Source organism: Danio aesculapii, chromosome 1 (assembly GCF_903798145.1).
Source record: "Danio aesculapii chromosome 1, fDanAes4.1, whole genome shotgun sequence".
Classification (NCBI taxonomy): domain Eukaryota; kingdom Metazoa; phylum Chordata; class Actinopteri; order Cypriniformes; family Danionidae; genus Danio; species Danio aesculapii.
The window spans coordinates 50740259-50761445 of NC_079435.1; the positions used below are offsets into that span (position 1 = coordinate 50740259).

Sequence of the window (21187 nt, forward strand, 5' to 3'; positions counted from 1 at the left end):
TTAGTTCAGTTCAGTGTGGTTTAATAGTCACTACTGAGAGTCCAAACACTGAAGAGCAATCCATCGATGCGCAGCTCTACAGATCCCGAACCATGCAAGCTAGTGGCGACAGGAAATAACTTAACCAATTGGCGAAAGTGAAAAAAAAACAAAAACCCTTTCACTTTTCACCTTGAACTTGTTGAAAACCAAACAAGCAAGAAACAACAAAACGTGCACAAGGCTTTTGCGCAAAAATGCTGCTCTTCCATTGACTGTGGAGAAAAAAAAAGAGCCACAGCGACAAGGTCAATACAATGAAAAGTCTCCTCATGAAAAGGGCTATTGAGGCTCGCTTTTGAGTATTTTTAGCCAGTAATTAATTACAGTAATTAGTATCCAAGTAATTAATAAACACCAGATGGTCAGCTTGTCTAGACTGTTTGATCAAATGCTTTAAAAGTCAACAAGAAGAGTTGTGTGTGTTTCTACATGTCCGCTTCCACCAAAACACACACACACACAAAAAAAACAGCATCTTCAAAATGAGGGCAACTTCAAACAGATGAGATGAGAGAGAAACAGGGTGGATGGGTGAAGATCCAAAACTGCTGACCATATGCTCACACACACACACACACAGAGAGAGAGAGAGAGATATAATGTGTGCGTTACACTAGACACGACTTCCCTGCTAAACGTGAAAACAAGCGCACATGTGCTAACATACACCCGTCCGCACACCTGTTTCTGTTAACGCAGGCAATCACCCGTATGACAGGCTTCGGCCATCTTGTTAAATAATGCATGGAATTTTTCTTTCAACTTGTCAACGCAGGAGAAAAAAGTATCTCTCACTGTCTCCCTGCTCTCTTCTGATGTCATCCTTGATGCTGATTTTCCTTGACTGCGGTCCATCTTTCTGATGAAGGCCTCTCTTTTTTTTTTCTTCTCTCCTAAATTCTGCTCGTCCACAGCTGTTCGCACTAGGAACGCTGCGCTCTTTTCCTCATGAACACTTGTGAGGGTGGCCTTTGAAGTGCACATTATCTGTGTTAGTTTTAGCCACAGTTAGTATGTTGCCGATCTGTTTGAAGACTCCAGATTTCATGTGATGCTAAAAAATCTGTCTAGCAGGAGGTGCTTCCAACAAACACTGAAAGAAGTGCAATATTGCTTATATACACAAGTTTTTCAGCAAGACTAATAGGATCAAGAATACTGTAAATTCAAAACTGTAAAGACAATATGATATTTAAAAAAAGATTTGTATTAGATATAGTAATATAGTAAAATTTGTAATAGAACTGAACTTAAACACTACAAACTGAACTACACTGTTCCTATTTACTGTTACCTTTTATGTGAAGCTGCTTTGACACAATCTACATTGTATAAGCGCTATACAAATAAAGGTGAATTGAATTGAATAGATATTTATATACAGTTGAAGTTATTATGAAATTGTTAGCCCCCTGAATTAGTAGCCCCCCTGTTTATTTTTTCCACAATTTCTGTTTAACGGAGAGAAGATTTTTCAACACATTTCTAAGCATAATAGTTTTAATAACTCATCTCTAATAACTGATTTATTTTATCTTTGCCATGATGACAGTACATAATATTCGACTAGATATTTTTCAAGCCACTTCTATACAGCTTAAAGTGACATTTAAAGGCTTAACTAGGGTAATTAGGTTAACTAGGCAGGTTAGGGTAATTTAGCAAGTTTAAAGATGGTTTGTTCTGTAGACAATTGAAAAAATATAGCTTAAAGGGGCTAATAATTTTGACCTTAAAAAATTAAAAACGGCTTTTATTCTAGTCAAAATAAAACAAATAAGAAAAAATATATACATATATATATATATATATATATATATACACACACATTTTAATTAATCAGTATATTTTTTCCACAATAGCACAACCATTTTTAACATTACTAATTTTTACAGCACTAAATTGATGAATGATTATGCTGAAAATTTTACTCATCACAGATATAAATAATATTAATATTGCAATATTTTTTTAAGAAAACTTAAAAAAAAAAATCTAACAGTTTCAGTTAAATTTATCAAAAAATACAGCATTTATTAGCAAAATTCTTTAAAAATATAATTATATAATATAATTATATACATTCTATAATTCATATATATAAATTCTATAATTCATATATATATATATATATATATATATATATATATATATATATATATATATATATATATATATATATATATATATATATATATATATATATATATATACACACTTTATTTATGTCGGAGGTTTAAATATTTTTTCTTCCGTTTCGTTTTATTTTAATTAGAAAGCTTGGAAATGAAATAATAATAAAAAAAATTCTGAATAATTAAACATAAATGCTCTAACATAACTAATTTTGCAGAACTGAATTAGAATGATTTATGAATGATCATGATGAAAATCTTCTTTAAATATTTCCCAAATGATGTTTAACAGAGCAAGGAAATTTTCACAGTATGTCTGATAATATTTTTTCTTCTGGAGAAAGTCTTATTTGTTTTATTTCGGCTTTTTTTTTTTTTTTTTTTTTAAAGAAAACTTTTATTTTTAATTAGCAATAATATTTAAAAATATAATGGTTTTAATACAATTTGTAACAAATAAGTTCAGAATTTGTTTTGTTAAATTCTTTAAATAATAATCAAACATTTGGCCTTCCATTTTGTAGATGAAGCTAAAATTCAAAGTAGAAAGCTTAACCTGATTTAACTAAAATTCATTAAAAAAAAAATTACTTCACTTTTATGAATAATTGAATTTAACGTAAATGCTTTTGATGAATGAATGCCAATTAACTTGGACACATTTAGATCTTATTTGCTACTTTTGTTCTGTCCTTGTACTGTATATATGCGCACAAACATGCACCTCTCCAGCAAATGTCTTGTTTCATCTCTAAGGCTGGTGTACGATTAACTCTTCTCCTGTCTGTTGTTGGCCTTCTCTAAATGCACAGTCAGGCAGCAGTCATTAATGTCACCATTAGTCTCTGTAAACCGAGCACAGCCCTTCAACATGGGCCCCCTGAGCGAGCTCTGTGCTGGGGCTCAACTCGCCCAAAAGCCCAGTTTACTATTGCAGGACCATCTGTCTTGTGCATCTACTGCAGTTTAAACAAGCAGCTTTACAGGAACACAAATACAGGTTAACAAACAAACAGTGCAAGCCCTACCTGTGCCTGCGTTAGAGTTCAGCTCATCTGAATCGAATTCGGAGCCGTTGTGAGTTTTGTGTAGATTCATCATCATCTTCATCTTCTGTATCTTCAGAGCTTCAGCCATAGCAGCTGTTGTTAAACCTGCAATGCAGTCAAGAAGAATAATGCTGTTTAATAGCTCAAAAAGGATGTTTCTCAAGTAATCTTCTCAACAGATTCTAGATCTCAATATCTCAAAATAAGGTTTGATTTTTTTTTTTTTTTTTTTGCTGTTTTTCAGTAGACAAGTCAGTCTTGAAATGAGCTATTTACTCTTTTTTTTTTTTTTGCCAAATGTGCTTAACTATAGGGTGCTTTTACAGCTGCAGGTCGATTGTTTTGTTCTGAAACAGGGATTCAAGTTGTTGCATTTTGTTCTTGGTCCAGTTCGCTTTCACACAGAAAAGTTTCTAAATGGACAAAATAGGTAAAACAAGTCACGTGTCAGTAAACTCTCGTCACATTGGCCAGACATCCAATTTTCGGTCAATTTTCCTAACGGATAAACAGCCCTTGTTAATATTTTAGCATGCTTTCACTTTCGTAGTCAACATGAAACGCACATTTACTGGTAGGAATGAGGACATCCCACCCTACACATAATTCTCATTCATAGCCGTATAGATATCCATAATACACTGTGATATAGCTTGGTTCGTTGGATCGTATTGCTTTCCCACTACAATCAATCTTCTCCAGAATTAATTTCAACCGTGCCCAGATCATCTCATTCAGGCGGTCTTGGACGATTGTTTTGGCGCGGATCAGAGCGCGATTTCGCTGTTCACATATGCCAAACGAACCGAGCTAACAGGGCCAGCGCACCATGTTCCGAAAAAAGAACGTCTATGTGTGAAAGCACTCATGTGTAAAGCTATGGGGAAACACTTTACCATTGGTCATTAATATTTTTTTGAAGTGATTTAAAATATTTCCTCAAATATTACTCTCTTAACCATTTGAAGTGTAAATATTGGTCTTTTAATAAAAACACTCACATATATCTCCTTAACAGATTCTACAGAGATCTCAATATCACAAAATACGCTATAATAAACTCAAATCTTTATATTTCATAGATAGATATACTGTAAAACCCAAAAAGTTAAGGTAACTCAAACCATCCAAACCATTTGAGTAAACAAAGTAATTTGAGTACAGTAAAACTCAACTTATAAAGAGAACTCGAACCAACTGAGTACTGTAAAACCCATTAAGTTAAAGCAACTCAAACCGTTTGAGGAAACCGATTGCAACAAACTATTTGAGTTAAAAAAACTAATATATATGAGTACTGTGAACTTACTCCATTTAAGTTGAAGTAATGAGGTATTTAATTAACTCGTTACCTTCAACACTGAGTTCAAAACCCTTTTCAAATTACACTCATTTCTCATGACTCATAATAACACTCATGATAAAGTTGACTGATGGGTTTTACAGTGTACAGATATTACAGATATAAATTTGCTTAACAAAGTTATATGTGTTTAAAGCTATCGGCAAAAACACTTTACTACTGAATTGGTCAAAATTTGTTGTGATTTAAAAGTAGACTTATTTCCCCAATAATTGCACTCTTAAACATTTTGAAGTATAAATATTGCTCTTTTATTGCCTAAAAATGTATGTAATCATCTGATTTTTATTTTATTTTATGCAAAAATGCTCCTTTTTTAACATTTTAAATATTTTTATTTAACTTTTAGGAGAATTGTCATCATTAGTTTATGGAAAATAACAAAAATAGTTTTAGTCAAACACCAAAATGACCTAAATTATAAATCCAAAAAAAAAAATAAAAAGAATTTTGAAGAGGTGTCCTAATGTTTTCCATGACTACAATATAATATAATATAATATAATATAATATAATATAATATAATATAATATAATATAATATACTATAATATAATATAATATAATATAATATAATATAATATAATATAATATAATATAATATAATATATACATTGTTTCTTTTTAAAAACTGAAAGTAAATGAACTTTTTTTTAAAGAAAATACCATGATATTCAGGTTTTAGGCAGCTAAGAGGTCTGCTATTTATGAAGCGCATTAGACTAAAAGTTACCGCAATAAATTCCTTTGTCGACAGTGAATGGATGTTGTCATCGTCAGGGTTTTAGTCAGAGCGACTGCAGGGTCACTCTGAGATAAGGGACCTGAATTAGCTCTCTGTTAACTGGACTGCATTATTTATACAAGCATATCATGGAAGTCGCCCAAGAAATAGCCATCTGCCAATCAATCACTTTAAACTCCTCCCACTGTCAGCATAATTAGCCAGTCGAAGAGCTCTGGCCTTGGTCGCCTTGGATACCATTAAAAAAACGGCAAAAAATGTATTGATTAGTGACAGAAGGTCGATGCTCTGAACCAGTTATTGATGGCAAAATTGCTGCCTCTCTTATTATAGTTCAGATATTTCAATGCACGACTCATGTCTATTGTGCGTTTGATGGTTGATGGTGTATGTGTGTGTGTGTCTGTATGTTTTTGCATATTTGTTTGGGTGAGAGTGTATCATATTTGACAAGGTCACCATCTTCTCTCAACAAGGAAAACAAAAAAAGTGCAGGTAAAGCTGAATGCTGAGAAAGAGAAAAAACAATTGCCCATTAACACACACACACACACACACACGAGACGCATATTTCCCCAAGAGAGCACTGGCTGCTTGGCTGATCATGACTTTAACATCGCAGTGTAAATGCTGACTGTCTGAATGGAGTGTACAGCTGTTGCATGAGCATTTTCAGCGTGGAGTCATGGGAAAAGCAATCTTCTGAGACTTGAGCTGAGTTACGTAAACTACTCGTTCATGTGAAGTGAGATTGATCTGGGTGGGGAAATATTATTCCTTGAGATCTAATAGCACATTGGAAACAAAGTCGACAAGTCACAGTAGTGATGGGAGCTTTTCAATGCTTCGAAACAGTGAGTTGAAACCACGTGCTAGGGCAGGGGTGCCCAATCTTTTTCGAATGAAGGGCCAAAAACCAAATATCATTGAGAGCCGTGGGCTAAAGATAAATACACTAAACTATTTTACATGGGTAATTTCCTCATTTATATTATGAATCACTTTGAATCGTATTAACTAATGCAGTATAGCTTTTTTAAATGATAACTTATGGCAATAAAAGCATAAACAATCATATAACAAAGTAGAGTTCAATGCTGAATACATTGGTCAAGGAGAATCTGCCTTTGACTTGATTTGCTCACCAAAGTCTCTGCATTGTCCTCTATCCGTTGGGTGACAGTATGTACATTTAAAACTAAATTGCAGCTTTTCAATTGAACCGTTTAATTTCAGTTAGCTCTTTTTGTAGCTTAACAGCAAAACAAACCAATAAAATGTTGCATTAAATCTCTAAAGCATCCCAATCATTCTCCCTCTCCTCTCAGATTGGATGGTGGGCTAAATCAAAGATTACCATGGGCTAACTTTGGCCCACGGGCCCTAGCTTGGACATCTCTGTGCTAGGGACCAAGGGTGTACAGTAGCTCTTGACATTGGTGAGGACATGCATCCCTACAGCGCATGCATTGAACAGCACAAATTCATTTTGGCGCTTTTAAAAACATGAATAAAGTACTTAATAATATAAAATAAACACTTAATAATACAAATAACAATCACATCTCATGTTGCAGAAGTCACTTGATTGTACTGATTGTAATTCATTTATTCATTTTCTTTTCGGCTGAGTCCCTTTATTAGTCCCGGATCGCCACAGTGGAATGAACCGCCAACTTATCCAGCGCATTTACACAGCGGATGCCCTTCCAGCCGCAACCCATCTCTGGGAAACATCCACACACACTCATTCACACACATACACTATGGACAATTTAGCCTACCAAATTCACCTGTACCGCATGTCTTTGGACTGTGGGGGAAACCAGAGCACCCGGAGGAAACCCACATAAACGCAGGAATAACATGCAAACTCCATACAGAATTGCCAACTGACAGCCGAGGCCCGAACCAGTGACCTTCTTGCTGTGAGGCAACAGTTTGTGGCGTCATTGTAAAGTATAACCATTACAGAGTGAAACTTTATCATTTGCATGTGCTTTAAAGACATTTCAAGTACAAGAAAGAAAGTATAACAGAAAGAACGATTTCAAGAAAGTACAACATTTGTAACTTTAATGAAGAAAAATTTTTACTGAATTATTAATAAAATGAAGACCATACAGTTTTATTTTACATTTAATTATTCAGTTTCTGTACCTGAATACTGTTCGATTCTCTGGAAAACTATAAGCACTGTTTGTTTTCCTTTCTTTTTTTTTCCTCTATTGTAATTTTTGCTGCTTGCTTAATAAATTAATAATGTGTTTATTATTTTTTATATACATGATTCACATCCCTACAAAATCATCCCAATTAATCTAAATTAATGACACCCCCCAACCCCCCCCCCCCCCCCCCCCCCAAACAGAGCTATTTAAGCAATCTGCAATTATATAGCAGCATATTGCAATTATATAGCAGAAAAACTAAATATGGCAATGTCAGATTTTTCCAAAATCATGCAGCCCTATGCTGAATCTCATTCCTCTCCTCCTCTCAGTCTTTTGGCACCACCACCTGCTGTCTGTCAGTGCCCTAAACCAGTAACAATCCCAAAAATTCAAAACATGCCAACAAGGCTAATGTGCAGTGGTTGTAGATTAAAGAAAAGGAAGATAAAAGACTCCAATGAATGTCAACATCCAATTATACTTAGATGATCTTCTCAAACCTAGAGAAACTGTAAGAAATGTAATGACAAAAAGTCAAGACAACAAATATGTCTGTCCATATAACTCATTTTAATAAATTAATCACTTTTAACTACATTTTCATAGTTTAACTTCATATTTTTTGTCAGTTTGATAGACACTTTTTACAGTGTATCCATTGTCCCATACTTCAGAAAACTTGTTTAGATTTTCAGTAAAAAAATAGAGGACTACTATATTAAAGTGGATAGTATACTCATTCAATAAAAACAAGAGTTTATTAAAGAGCCTCTATTATGGGTTTTTGAAGTGAATGAAAACATCTAACTGAGGGTTAAATCTGAAAGTGCACAGTGTTTAAAACTATTGATTCTTTAATGAAATAGTCACTCAGAGTGCTTGAATGGGTCGACGTCTATGGGTCGACGTCAAATATGATGTGCCAGATCCGGTAAAACGTGAATGTGCCTTTCCCTTCAGACACTAGTGAAATGCTGGGGGATCATGGAACTGATCATGACACAAAGATGACGATCGCTGACAGATGGAGATGCGGTTGTGGGAAATAAAGAGTTAAAGTACATTTTCACAACAACACCACAATATAGCAAACCTAGTGCTGTGTTTGTTCCTGTCATTTTTCTGATGTTTGATACAATAACAGAAACCGTTATGTATGGGACTTTGTCAGTAACTGTTGCAGTTCATATGGACCAGTTTCTTCTTCCTCCGGACTATAACATGTAGGTGTAATTAAAATTGTTGCCTTGTTTTCTGTAGTTTGCAAAATATGTGTTTAAGTCTGTGTTATAAGCTGTAATCACCCCACACGGCTTGTAATCACTTATCTATTATAGATAAGTGCTTCTACTGTATCTCTCAGGTTAAACCTTTATGGGGCTGTTCACATATTGTGTCCGTTGAAAACGTGACGCATGCTCCTTCCTTAACAGATTGAAATGCGTTTCTGAACTCTGCCATTTGTCTTTGATATGGCCACCATTAGCTGTTCCTACACACACACAGCGCGGTCAATTTCAAAATAGTTCAATTTTTGCCACTGTGTGGATTAATACTGAATGTGTATCGTTGTTATTACTTGGGGTTAGGGTTAAGAGTAGAGTAATATGCTGATGTTTAACTGCATTTCTTTATTGCATTCCTGCATTGGGCTCTCACATACTCTCTGCCAATCACAGCAGATTAGCCTCAAGCAAAGAAGGGGTCTGGGAACAAATGAATCGCTGAACAAATCATATGGGGGTCGTTGGGATAATTAGGTGAAAGTAAATGCATATTATAAGGCTATGAAAGTGTCTTTTGAGCTTGCATGCATATCAGCCTGTTGTTGGAGACCCCCAAAACCTAAATATAACCTTTTATAATGCAAAACAGGGGCACTTTAAGAGACTTTTGGTTCAGAGATGAACAACCTGAGAAGCATCCCAATTGCTTTTATTAAAGAAACTAATTTTCTTTCTTATACTGTAAACCTAAAAAAAACACAAAGTAAACTACTGTCGCATCTTCATTGTGTTTGCTGTCCTGTTGTATCTCACTGTTAGAATACAATTACCGATTCACTCAAATGGTGCAACTGTGTGCTTTTTTTGTGTGTTTTGTTTTGTATTTTGCTGTACTGTCATGGCCCAGAACAATGACTGAGCACTTGGCAAATCAAAGCAAACTGGCCTGCTCTCATTCCTGACGAGTCCTGACATCTGGCACTTGATGATGCCAAGATTCTAAGTGACATCTCCACGGTAACAGCTCAAACACGGCAGCACATCACTGCACAGTCTAGCGCATCCGCCATGGTGACCCCACAACTCTCTCCCTGTGTGTGTGTGTGTGTGTGTGTGTGTGTGTGTGTGTGTGTGGATTCTTTCTACAGTGATATTACTGGGCACGATATACATATGCTAATGAATAAAACATGCATTTAAATCATATGATATTTATGGGAGGGACCACTGACCTCAGTAAAACAGGGGTCATTATTTTATTGTTAAATTGACACTTTACATAGGCCTAATTAAACTGGTATTGTTATTGTCATCAAACTGTCATTGTTGAATAAAACTATTAAATATCTTTTTTTAACTGAAATAAAATGAAATGTGAACTTCAGATTAAAACCCAGCTAAATTAAATGAAAATCAGAAATGTTTCTGTCGAGCTGAAATAAACTAATTTAAGTTGAAATTACTTAAACAAATGCCAAATAAAGCTAAATCAAGAAAAGAAAAAAAAATACTAAACATTAATTAAATAAAAATGTATGAATATAAAAAATTAAAGCCAAATATTGTAATGCTAATAAACAAGACAGTAAATTACAACTAAAATGTATAACCAGTGCTTCACACAGGTTTGAAATATACTTGGGGGGGTAGCCAGACTGAAACACACCATTTACCCACATCACATAAATAGTTATATATGCGACAAGCGAAACATAATTTCATTTTTATTATTGATTTATAAGTATTTATTTAATAGGTTAAAGGAAAAAACACTGTTAAAAAAACATAAATAAAAAAAGCAATACTTTTATGATATTCAGGAGCCATGTGCACCCACTGACAGGTCAAATCTGCTTCTCTCTCTCTTTCAAGTTCAAAGACTTGAATGCCAAAGCATTTTAGATATGTATATAAAATAGCGTATGTAATATATTAACATCATCAAATTAATAAAATAATCAGCAAATGAGAAATAAATGACAGAAAAGTTCATAAAAACAAACATTATCTCTAAAATGTGTTGATTAACCATTACTAATGCTGTATATATTTTGCAGCCAGTTTAGATGGCATTTCATCCTCTCCGTGTATATAGTAAAGATTTTCTGAGTCGTTTAGATGAATTAATCTGTTGTTTACTTTTTTTTCTCGGTATCGTGGCTGTGCGTATGTTGTCAGCTGTGAAACCAGGAGGAAAGGGGTCTTACATAAAAGAGTAATGCAAAAATGCATACGAGCTTTAGAGAACAAAAGTTGAATGCTGGACATTTTACGAGATTTAGAAACTTGGGTTCGATGAATTATTTAGGTCCTAAATGTGCGTTTCTGTGGGTCTGATGAGCACATGATACTGTCTGCACGATTGTCGACAGGTCTCGCGGGCACAGAACGAAACTGGTAAACGAGAGAAGATTTTCCACTACTTAATCGATTGCAGATGTTATATTGAGCGGATACAAAAGTGTTAAAAGATAGTAATAATAGTAAAAAAAAAACGTGTCACTAAAATATACTTGGGTGGCCGTTATTATACCTGACCCAAGTAAAGTCTATGTGTGGGAAGCACTGTGTACAACACATAAAAATGTTATGGTGGATTTTAAATTGTTCCAATTTATACATTGATCTTAAACATATATATATATATATATATATATATATATATATATATATATATATATATATATATATATATATAAATATATATATATAATCTAAAAAAAGTATGTATTGTGTTAATCAAGCACACAATCTGTCAAGATTTTTGACATTAGTTTACCTGTTTTTAAAGCTTCAGGCAGGATGCTACCATATAAACAAGTGTGAGATTTGTTTTTCTGGCATTCAACATTACAACAACACCTTAACCCACCCTTAAACCTACCCATACCACCAAACCTGTCCCTATCCCACCTCAAGAGCACCAGAAGTGTTCTGCAATACTTTAAAACATAGTAAGTACATTGTATTTATTCTTTGATGCAAGTACATAGAAGATAAGGACACTTAATTTAAAGTGGAACCCATTTGGTCTCTGAGTTTGCTTGTCGTTATTTACCTACTGAAGGTCATTGCATTTGGGAACAGAGATAAGGTTCTCAAGGTAAATGCGTACATTGGCTCTAAGGGTCAAACAACAAAAAATAAGGTCAAGAATCTTGGTGTGATTCTGGAGTCAGATATGAGTTTCAGTAGTCATGTCAAAACAGTACAGTAACTAAATCAGCGTACTATCATCTCAAAAACATTGCAAGAATTAGTTGATTTGTTTCCGGTGAGGATTTAAAGAAACTTGTTCATGCTTTTATCACCAGTAGGGTGGATTACTGTAATGGGACTCCTCACTGGTCTTCCCAAAAAGACAGTTAAACAGTTGTAGCTCATCCAGAACGCTGCTGCCAGGATTCTGACCAGAAACAGAAAATCAGCACATCACACCTGTCCTCAGGTCTTTACACTGTTCATTCAGAATACATGTTAAAATATTATTATTTGTCAATAAATCACTAAATGGCCTAGACCTCAATACATTACAGATATGCTCACTGAATACAAACCTAACAGATCACTCAGATCTTTAGGATCATATGAACTAGAATTTCCAAGAGTTCAGTCAAAGCAGGCTGAATCCACCTTTAGCTACTACGCCCCTCGCTGCTGGAATCAGCTTCTAGAAATGATCAGATGTGCTCCAACATTAGGCACATTCAAATCAAAACTTAAACAAATCATCTGTTTAGCTGTGCTTTTACTGAATGAGCACTGTGCTCATTCTCACTCAATGTCTTTCTTTTCTTTTTCATTCCTTTAAAACCTGAAGTAAAACATTTTAATCTGTTTTTAATAATTTTTTAATTCTTTTAATAATTTTTTTCTTGTTTCTTTTATTCTTGTTTATGTAAAGCACTTTGAATTGTGTATGAAATCTGCTTTAAAAATAAACTTGCCTTGCCTTACTATGATGTGAATCAGTGGGCGGGGTTAAATATGCAGTGATGTAGAACTAAGTGTTGATCATATTCTGTGGAGGTTGAGTTTAGCCACATTATCGAAATCATTTTAGCAGATTAACACTTCAAAACAAGCAGTTTTTAGACTAACAACAAAGTTTTAAATTATAAAACAGGATGATTTCAGAGTAGAATCTTAGAATTTTAGAGTAGAATAGAGTAGAATTAGAGTCAGGTTCCTAAAAATTAGCCATACTCATTTAAATGTGGGAAGGACACAACGCTTTCAAGTATAATAAATGCTTTCTTATTGAAAGACAGAGCCGATTTCAGCATCCGTCCACCCTTGCCGATGCGTTGGATTTCAGACGAGAGGACGGGGGCTGCGAGGCTTTTGGCCAGTGAGAGGAAGAGGGAAATAGAGAGGGATGAACAGATGGATGAGTGATCCCGCTGGGGTGTGTCATTCATCACTGTCACCCGGAAAAAGAAGGTGCATGAAAGATGACCGAACAGAGCGGCACAGAATGAAAGATGAGCAGAAGGACAGCAGAGGAGGGACTGATTTAAGCATATACTTTTCATATGTGTTGAAGTGAGGAAATTGAAGCTCATCTAAATTTACAGCGCACTCAACGAGGTGTGTGGGTTTACCTGTGGGTGACAGCAGGGCTGGAGACAGGAGGTTGTTTGCTCTGTGGTGCAGGATTCTGGGGTTTTCTTGAACACTGGCCCCATAGGAGCGCTTAGGTGGGCGTCCTGGACGAGAGCTGGAAGGGGTGGAAACACACATTAGTATTGCGACCATTATTAAGGACAACAAAGAGGCCTGCTCAGAGAAACACTGTTGGAAAATGTACACAATTAAAGGGAACAAATACATGTTTTTTTTATGCACAGTGTAACATTTTAGAATAATGGTCTATTAGTTAATGTACAGTGCATCCGGAAAGCATTCATAGCGCTTTACTTTTTACACATTTTTTTATGTTACATCCTTATTCCAAAATGGATTAAATACATTTATTCTTCAAAATTCTACACACAATACCCCATATAGACAATGTGAAAAAAAAGATTTTTTGAAATTGTTGCAAATTTATTACAAATAAAAAACATGAAAAATCACATGCACATAAGTATTATTTTCTCCAAAAAAAATAAAAAATAAATCCAGAATATTCAGTTTTGGGTCAACCATCCCTTTAAATTTAGCAATCTTGCAAGTAAATATTTTACTTGGGATATTATATATTTTAAAGTAATGGTGTGGGTTGTAAATTTCAATACTGGTAATAAGCTGTAATCTAATTCCCTTTTCTGTTATTTTAAGGATTCACTCATAAATGTTAAATCACACTCCTACAATTTCAGTAAAAGTCACTGTGTAACACTGTTAAATATTCAGCATCAAAAGCTGTTGAAGCAGAGATCATGCTTCCGTAAAACCCAAATAAATGGAAAACGCAACTGGTAATCAACAGATATTTTTATAGTGTAATGTAGTGTTTAAACACTCATAAATATGAGACTGTTTTATGAATGTTAGATCGATGTTATAGTGGTCAACAATTTTTAAAGGTGCTGTATGTAAGTTTTGACTCTTCTAAAGCAAAAAAAAACATAATATGTTTGCAAATATTTAAGAAACATGTTAAGTGAACATTCTTGTTTATTTGAAAAACAATGCTGAAGTCAGATATTCTGCTTTGAAAATGTGTTTTCCGTGATGGAACATCTGTCTTTGTTTTGGCCATTTAACCCGCCCAAAGCCACTTTAGCCAATAATATATCCGCTAACTGGGTTGCCTTGGTGGTAAACAGGGTATTTCATTCATTCAGTCAGGAAGGCTCTTAAAGTATGTTTCCGTGACCGAAATGTGACCTCCGGTGGACAGTAGCAGACTCCGAAATGAGACCTAGATTAAGTTCCACATGAGGATATTAATTAGCAAATGATATAAATATTATGGACGTAAGCGTTAGGTGAGCAGGTTACATTGTAACCCCGTATCCCAACAACACGGTACATGACGAGATACGCAGTGATAAGCAATTTGGCAGTTTGTACTAGACGAAACATGACAGAAATTTAAATACAGCCATTTAGCAGCACAGAATAGTGCACTCACTGCACTCCAACGAAATGGTAAGGTTTATAATCTAATTAATACGCATTAAACCACTTTAAATTTATTAAATATAGATGCCGCATCAATGATATGTGTTGGCTTGTACAGAGTTACAGTTTAAAAGTTCAATTTCAAACGGTTTATTTTATTTTCAAGATCTGAGGTGAACTATCTGCTGCTGCTTTTAGTATATGGCAATAAATGCCATGTAAAATGGCATTCAAACTCACATTATTAGCATTTAACACTGAACAAAGCACATGAGGTGTACCTGAGGTGATCCTTGTCAGTTTATCCCTGTTGTTCAGCTGCAAGAAATAAAAGCCATTTCTAAAATATAAATTTACGGTGTAGGTTAGGACAAAAAATAAAAATAAAACTAAACTAAAAAATATTCCTTCTATCGCGTGATGTTGCTTTTAGTTAGAACACAACTTAAATTAAATCAGCCTTTAGGCTAGATGGTCAGGCTGTTGATGTACTTAATCTAGCAACCTGTGCTTGCGTGTGTTTTGAACCAGGCATGCAATACCTAGTTCAACCACTGGGTGTCAAACTTACATACTGCACCTTTAAGGACTTTTGACAGCCTTTTATAGAAGCCTCATATAATACAGGTAAACATACTAATAGACCAGGAGGGGGGGGGGCATGTCGGAGCACTCACTCTGGGCCCCCGGGCTCTGCGAATGGTTGGGGAAATTCCAAATCAAACCAAAACAAACAATTACAATTGGCTTAAGATTGCATTGCAACCTGCAGAATCTGGGAAGTAAAAAAAAAAAAACATACTAAAGTTTAAAGTTTTCTACCGACAACACAAAATATACTAATATTTGTGATAATGCTCTTTTTGGACTCTCAACAGTTAGCATGGGTTGCATTGCATTTTATGGATCACTAAGGACCACAGCGAATATTAATTATAGCATGAACTATCTTAAATCAGTTTCAAAAGGGATGTCCATTAGTTCCTCTTTCACATACTACAAGTACTGTAAGTTCAACATTACACTTTTTCATTCACCTCACCTGTCAATCATGGGATATAAACCAACATCCATAAAGTATCCAACTACTATACAAAACTATATTAAACAAACCGAATATACAGGAGAGAGAAAGAGGACAGCCGGTAGTCTTTCTTGCTTTTGTTTATAAGGTTCATCTCAGGGGTAGAGGCACAATCTCTGAGCAGTCAAAGGTTAAAAGACTCTGAGGGGCTTTTGCCCTGGAAGAATGTGAAAGAAAAAAAGAGAAAGACCTTTAAAGAGAGGTCCGTGACTGACAGAGGAACAGACAGAGTTTAACATCCCTGCATTGATTTATGTGGCAATGGTAGTCGAGCACAACACTGTGATCTGTCTCCTGATGGAGCAACAATCATGAACTCATATGTGAATAACAAGAAAATGACATTGACGTACAGCGAGCTGGTGAACCGCTGGCATTTTTATTTAAAGCAGGGATATTCTGTCAACCTCAAAAAAAGGACAACTTTTTATGAGATTTGGCTATTGATTGACACGGCATTTTGGGGCTCGAAAAAGCAAACTTTTTAAAACATGTTTCAAAGTGCAGGATTTGAAAATGATACCGTTTGTTGTCTCTGTGTTAATTGTTTATTGTTAACAGAGGAATAACATCCAAATCAACAGGTCCAACTTAGCCACATGAATACACTAGAGTCGAGTAGCAGAGCTGGTACAGATGTATACACAGAGATTTTAAAGACACTTGAAAGGGTCGCCTAGGGCTGGGCGATTATGATTAATGAATGGTTATTTTATCCCCCCCCCCCCCCCCCCCCCCCATAGTTCACTGAGAAGTTTTTTACAGAAGACATTTTTGAATGAAGGGTGCATTACTTGATTTTAAAATAACTAAAGGAAACACACACAATCTACTATCTATGATTATTTATTGAACATTAACATTAAACAACTAAAATTAAAACACACATTGCCTAAAACGAACGGTCACTGTTTGAAAATAAATAACTTGTACTTTTGCAAACATTAAAAGTAGAAAATAACCAGTATCTCTTCTAAATAAAATAACTGTTGCATAGCCTGTAAATAATATTTTAAACCGTGCATTTCTTGCATCTTCTGTATACAAATATTTAAATTTAAATAATAATAATAATTTTAATGTAATGGAAATTATGTCGTCTCTCTATCTCAAGGCATCTCTGGTGGAGCTTTCAATCATCGTCAATGTAGTGCAGAGTAAGGCTCAAGAATGGGTCCATAGTCCTACTTGACCAGAGACCAGATGTGACTGCAAAGTCTTTAAAGGCTGATTATACTTCTGTGTCGAATGATCGGCGTGACCCACGGCGCATGCCTTGCGCGTAGCTGTGCATTTATACTTCTGTGTGCTGTTTGTGTTGCTCTGCAATAACACTTCCAAAACGCTAGCTGGCAGCAGGTTTTTATGTTAAAATGGTAATCAAAAAAATCGACCTATAAAAATTAGATCGATTATTGGTTCTGAATGTCCATTTTGATTTCGTTTCGATTAATCACCCAGCCCTATAAGGTCACACACTAGATGAGATGTCGTGTCATGTCATGTCAAGTCGAGTATACGCACATTGACAGCATTCAATTTATGTAATATAGACAAATAAAAAACAATGTATAGATGTGAATTCTTCTCGTCCGTTGTGCAACAGGCTAGACAAGGCTTACAAATGTTTAAACTATTCTTCTCTCACAGCCGTCAACATTGTTGCGAGACACATTTACCACCCTGCCTACTGCAGCACAGGGCATTCAAAAATCAACCCAGGCTCATTCTGAAAACGTACCCCTATATATACTTCTGGTTTCCACGAATCCACTAGGGGCCGCTGTGTACACTTTTTGAGATCTCAAATTTCTCTCGCGACCACCATTTGTGCCTGCTGTTCTCACGTAAATCCACCAGAGGGTGCAGTTGACTGACTGTGAGACTGACTGACGATCGACTGACCCACCCTCCTCCTTCCCTAAACCCAACCAATTGTATTGATTAACCCGCCCACCCACTTCCCTAAACCCAACTAACAATGTTCAAAAGCAATCAAGAAAAAGAAAAGCCCTCGTCTGATTTTTAACACATTTTCAGATTTTACCATATTCTCTCCCTGTTATTTACTTATTTATTTTACATTTTGGATTTTGTTTTTGTCTTTCCTGCCTTCTGGAACCGTTCTTCACCAGACTTGAACCCTGTCATCGTGGTCAACTTGTCTCTGCATCTCAAGACCATCGACGTAGAGGGCGAGCTAACGGGACAAACTTGTAACAGCGGGAAAGCCATCCCGCTGGTAAGTGCAAAAAGGAACGCCGTCATATCGCCCCGTAGCGTTCATTTTCAAAATGAAATGCAGCCATATGTAGCTCTGGCAACATATTTTGCGATCTCCAGAAATGTAAATAGGGCTACGTTTTTAGAATAAGCCTATGTTGTCAAAAATACTACATTGATTAGTATATTAATTCTCTTTGATTTCAGAATCGCATCAATTATATTGTCCACAATCTTTTGCGTAAGTGCTGGAAATTTACAGCTGATCACAGAGCTGGCTTTACTGCCAAAATGTGCATGAAAATAGCCTTCGATTAATCATTCAGACCATCTCTCAGCCTTTTCAAAACTTCTTTTTACCATCAAAAATTTTTGTTTAAAGTATATTATGGCATTAAGATGTTCTGAGTGGTTGTTAAGGTGTCGCTAGGCCGTTGCTTAATGCCACAAATCTCATGGCTCGGGTCCCTCCTTCAAATGTATGTCTATGGCATGCTTTATCCTTTTAATCACCCGCTATTCAAAAACCGTAGCTCATAACGCTTTGAAAAGTAATAGCACGGCTCTCCTCAACAAGCCACACAATCTGCAGTATTATTCATGTCTGTAGCATAAACGGTGCAGGGCGAGTCATGCACTGAAATCTAATACTCTTGTATTTCAAAAGAGCAAGGAAAATCCTGTTTTCTTGATATGGCCCCTTTGAAATCTCCCAGTATTAACACAGGCTCAGCAGCAGTTTAGATGTTAAACTGAGGACATTTAGATTTTGAAACAATAAGGATCGTGTATGCCTTTATTTTTGCACGCTTAATTAGTTTGATGCATAAAAGAGCCACAAGCATATGTGAACGAATCCCAACAGAGACAGAAAAAAAGGCATTTCCACGGCAGTTCAGCTGCTCGTATCTCTCTTTTCATCCCGGTGTGTAATGTTTATACATCCACTAACCCGCTGTGTCAGCCTAACAGGAATGTGTGCAGTGTGTGTGGGACGGTGTGTTGATGTACGGGGGTGTGAATGGTTTCCTCTTTCTTAAAAGCACAGACAAAAGGAAGAACGCTGTTTACAAAGCTTACAGTAATACAGCTCTCGGAGACGCTCATTCATTGATCTCTTGATACCACTTCTCTCTCACTTTCTTTCTCTCGCTCGCTCCTTTCGGTGCACACACACATAGAGAGACGCACAAAAAAGCTAATCCAGATCTACTGACAACAGCTCTTTTGTTCTGTATTATCAGAGAGAAAAGAATCCCTCTCTTTTAGTGAACGACAGGATGAGCCGCTGATGGAAGCGATGCAGTCATGCAGAGGTCACTGGCGCGCACAAACTCTGAATAAAACGACTGGCTAAACAAGCTAGTCATGCCAACATCATGGCATCAGATAAAACTGCATTTCCGCAGCTCAACAAGTAAAGCAAGAAATGCAGCGGGCATGGGTTTGAATCACTGGTGACAATTTACATGCGTAATTGTACATTGAATATAATTAGCATTACTTTTTTCAGCGGACTTAAAACTTTATAGACATTGTTGGAAGTACTGAAAACTCATATGTAAGTAAAAGTACCAATACTTGCCTAAGAGTAGAGTAAATCTGTTGTAAATATTACTCAAAGTGTGAGTAAAAAGTAGCCCTTTGAATGCAGAGAACGGACTTATGAAGACCGGTCTTGCCAGGTCACCTCAGAAGAACGAACTCAGGAGACAACGAAAACAGATAACATGTCCTGTGAGAAATGAGATGCGTTCTTTCTGATGGTCACGTGACCTTCATGCGTTTTTAATGAAAATGTATTACAATATTACAGCATTCATACGATTTGTTGATGTTCCCCTTTTAAAAAATATATACTATGCATAAAATCTTTACAAATATACGTTGCACAATATAAATAAAACAGATTTTAATACAAATTTCAGCAAAAAAACAGCCTTAATGTGTTTATTCTTTTATTAAGGTTTTCATAGTAATGTTTATATTTATTTTCATTTCGGGAAACTCCTGAGATAAATAAGTTATTTCTCTGAACATTAATAATAAATCTATATAAAATTCTGCGCTTCCCACCTCCAGTCGCAATGACTTCTGGGACTTCTTGAGCGAATTCGGTGCTCAAGTCTGCATTCATAAGTCCTCGATATCAAGAACACATCTGGGAAGTTTCACGCATCCTCCGCTCTTGCGGTCTTGAGTATTGGAACTGAACTTTGGCAGTTGATGATGACGTTGCAGTTCGCTAAAGAATGCATTTTGAGAAACAGCCAATTTCCTCCACCGTGGCTAATGTGGCGCAGTTGCTAGAACCCACGTTTACGCATGTGCAACTTTGTAAATTGTATGGCAAGTGTAAACACATGAATCGGATATGGGTCACAATTAAAAGAACGTGTAAACGGACAGGCAAAACAATCAGATATAGGCAACAAATCGGAATTGGGCATCAAGACCTGACTGTGTAAACGGGACCTTTGTTTAATTGTGCAGACTTACCTCAGGCTTTTCAAACTCAAACTTGACCATCAAAAAAAATAACAAAGTAAATCATGGCATTAAGATGTTCTGAGTGGTTGTTAAGGTGTCGCTAGACCGTTGCTTACTACTACAAATCTCACGGCTTGGGTCCCTCCTTTAAATGTATGTCTATGGCATCTTTCATCTATCCTTTTAATCACCCGCTATTCAAACACCATAGCTCATATAACGCTTTGAAAAGTAATAGCACGGCTCTCCTCAATAAGCCACACAATCTGCAGTATTATTCATGTCTGTAGCATAAACGGTGCAGGGCGAGTCATGCCATAGATGCCATAGACATAAATTTGAAGGTAGAACCCAAGCCATGAGCTTTGCTGTGGACACCGATGCCACTAGACAGACACCGATGCCACTAAACTCTCCAAAAATAAAGTACAAAGGCTGTCATTGGGGCAGTACCTTTTCTAAAGGTACACTTTTGTACTTTTTAGGTCCACTTTTGTACCATAAAGGTACACATATGTATACGTAAAATGTACATTTGTTTACTTCATAGTAGCTTAAAGGTACAAAAGTATACCCTATAGGTAC

General features: G+C 35.8%; 1 protein-coding gene across 1 annotated transcript in view; it reads right to left on the reverse strand.

Annotated features, from left to right (window-relative positions):
• Positions 1-2945: 2945 nt before the first annotated feature.
• dachb (dachshund b) overlaps positions 2946-21187 on the reverse strand; it is a 51679-nt gene continuing 33437 nt past the window's right edge. The window contains exons 2-4 of the mRNA XM_056453709.1: positions 13338-13453; positions 3206-3331; positions 2946-2977 (exon numbers count right to left, since the gene is read on the reverse strand). Coding sequence (XP_056309684.1) covers positions 2946-2977; positions 3206-3331; positions 13338-13453 — 274 coding nt within the window. The remainder of the gene's footprint in view (positions 2978-3205; positions 3332-13337; positions 13454-21187) is intronic.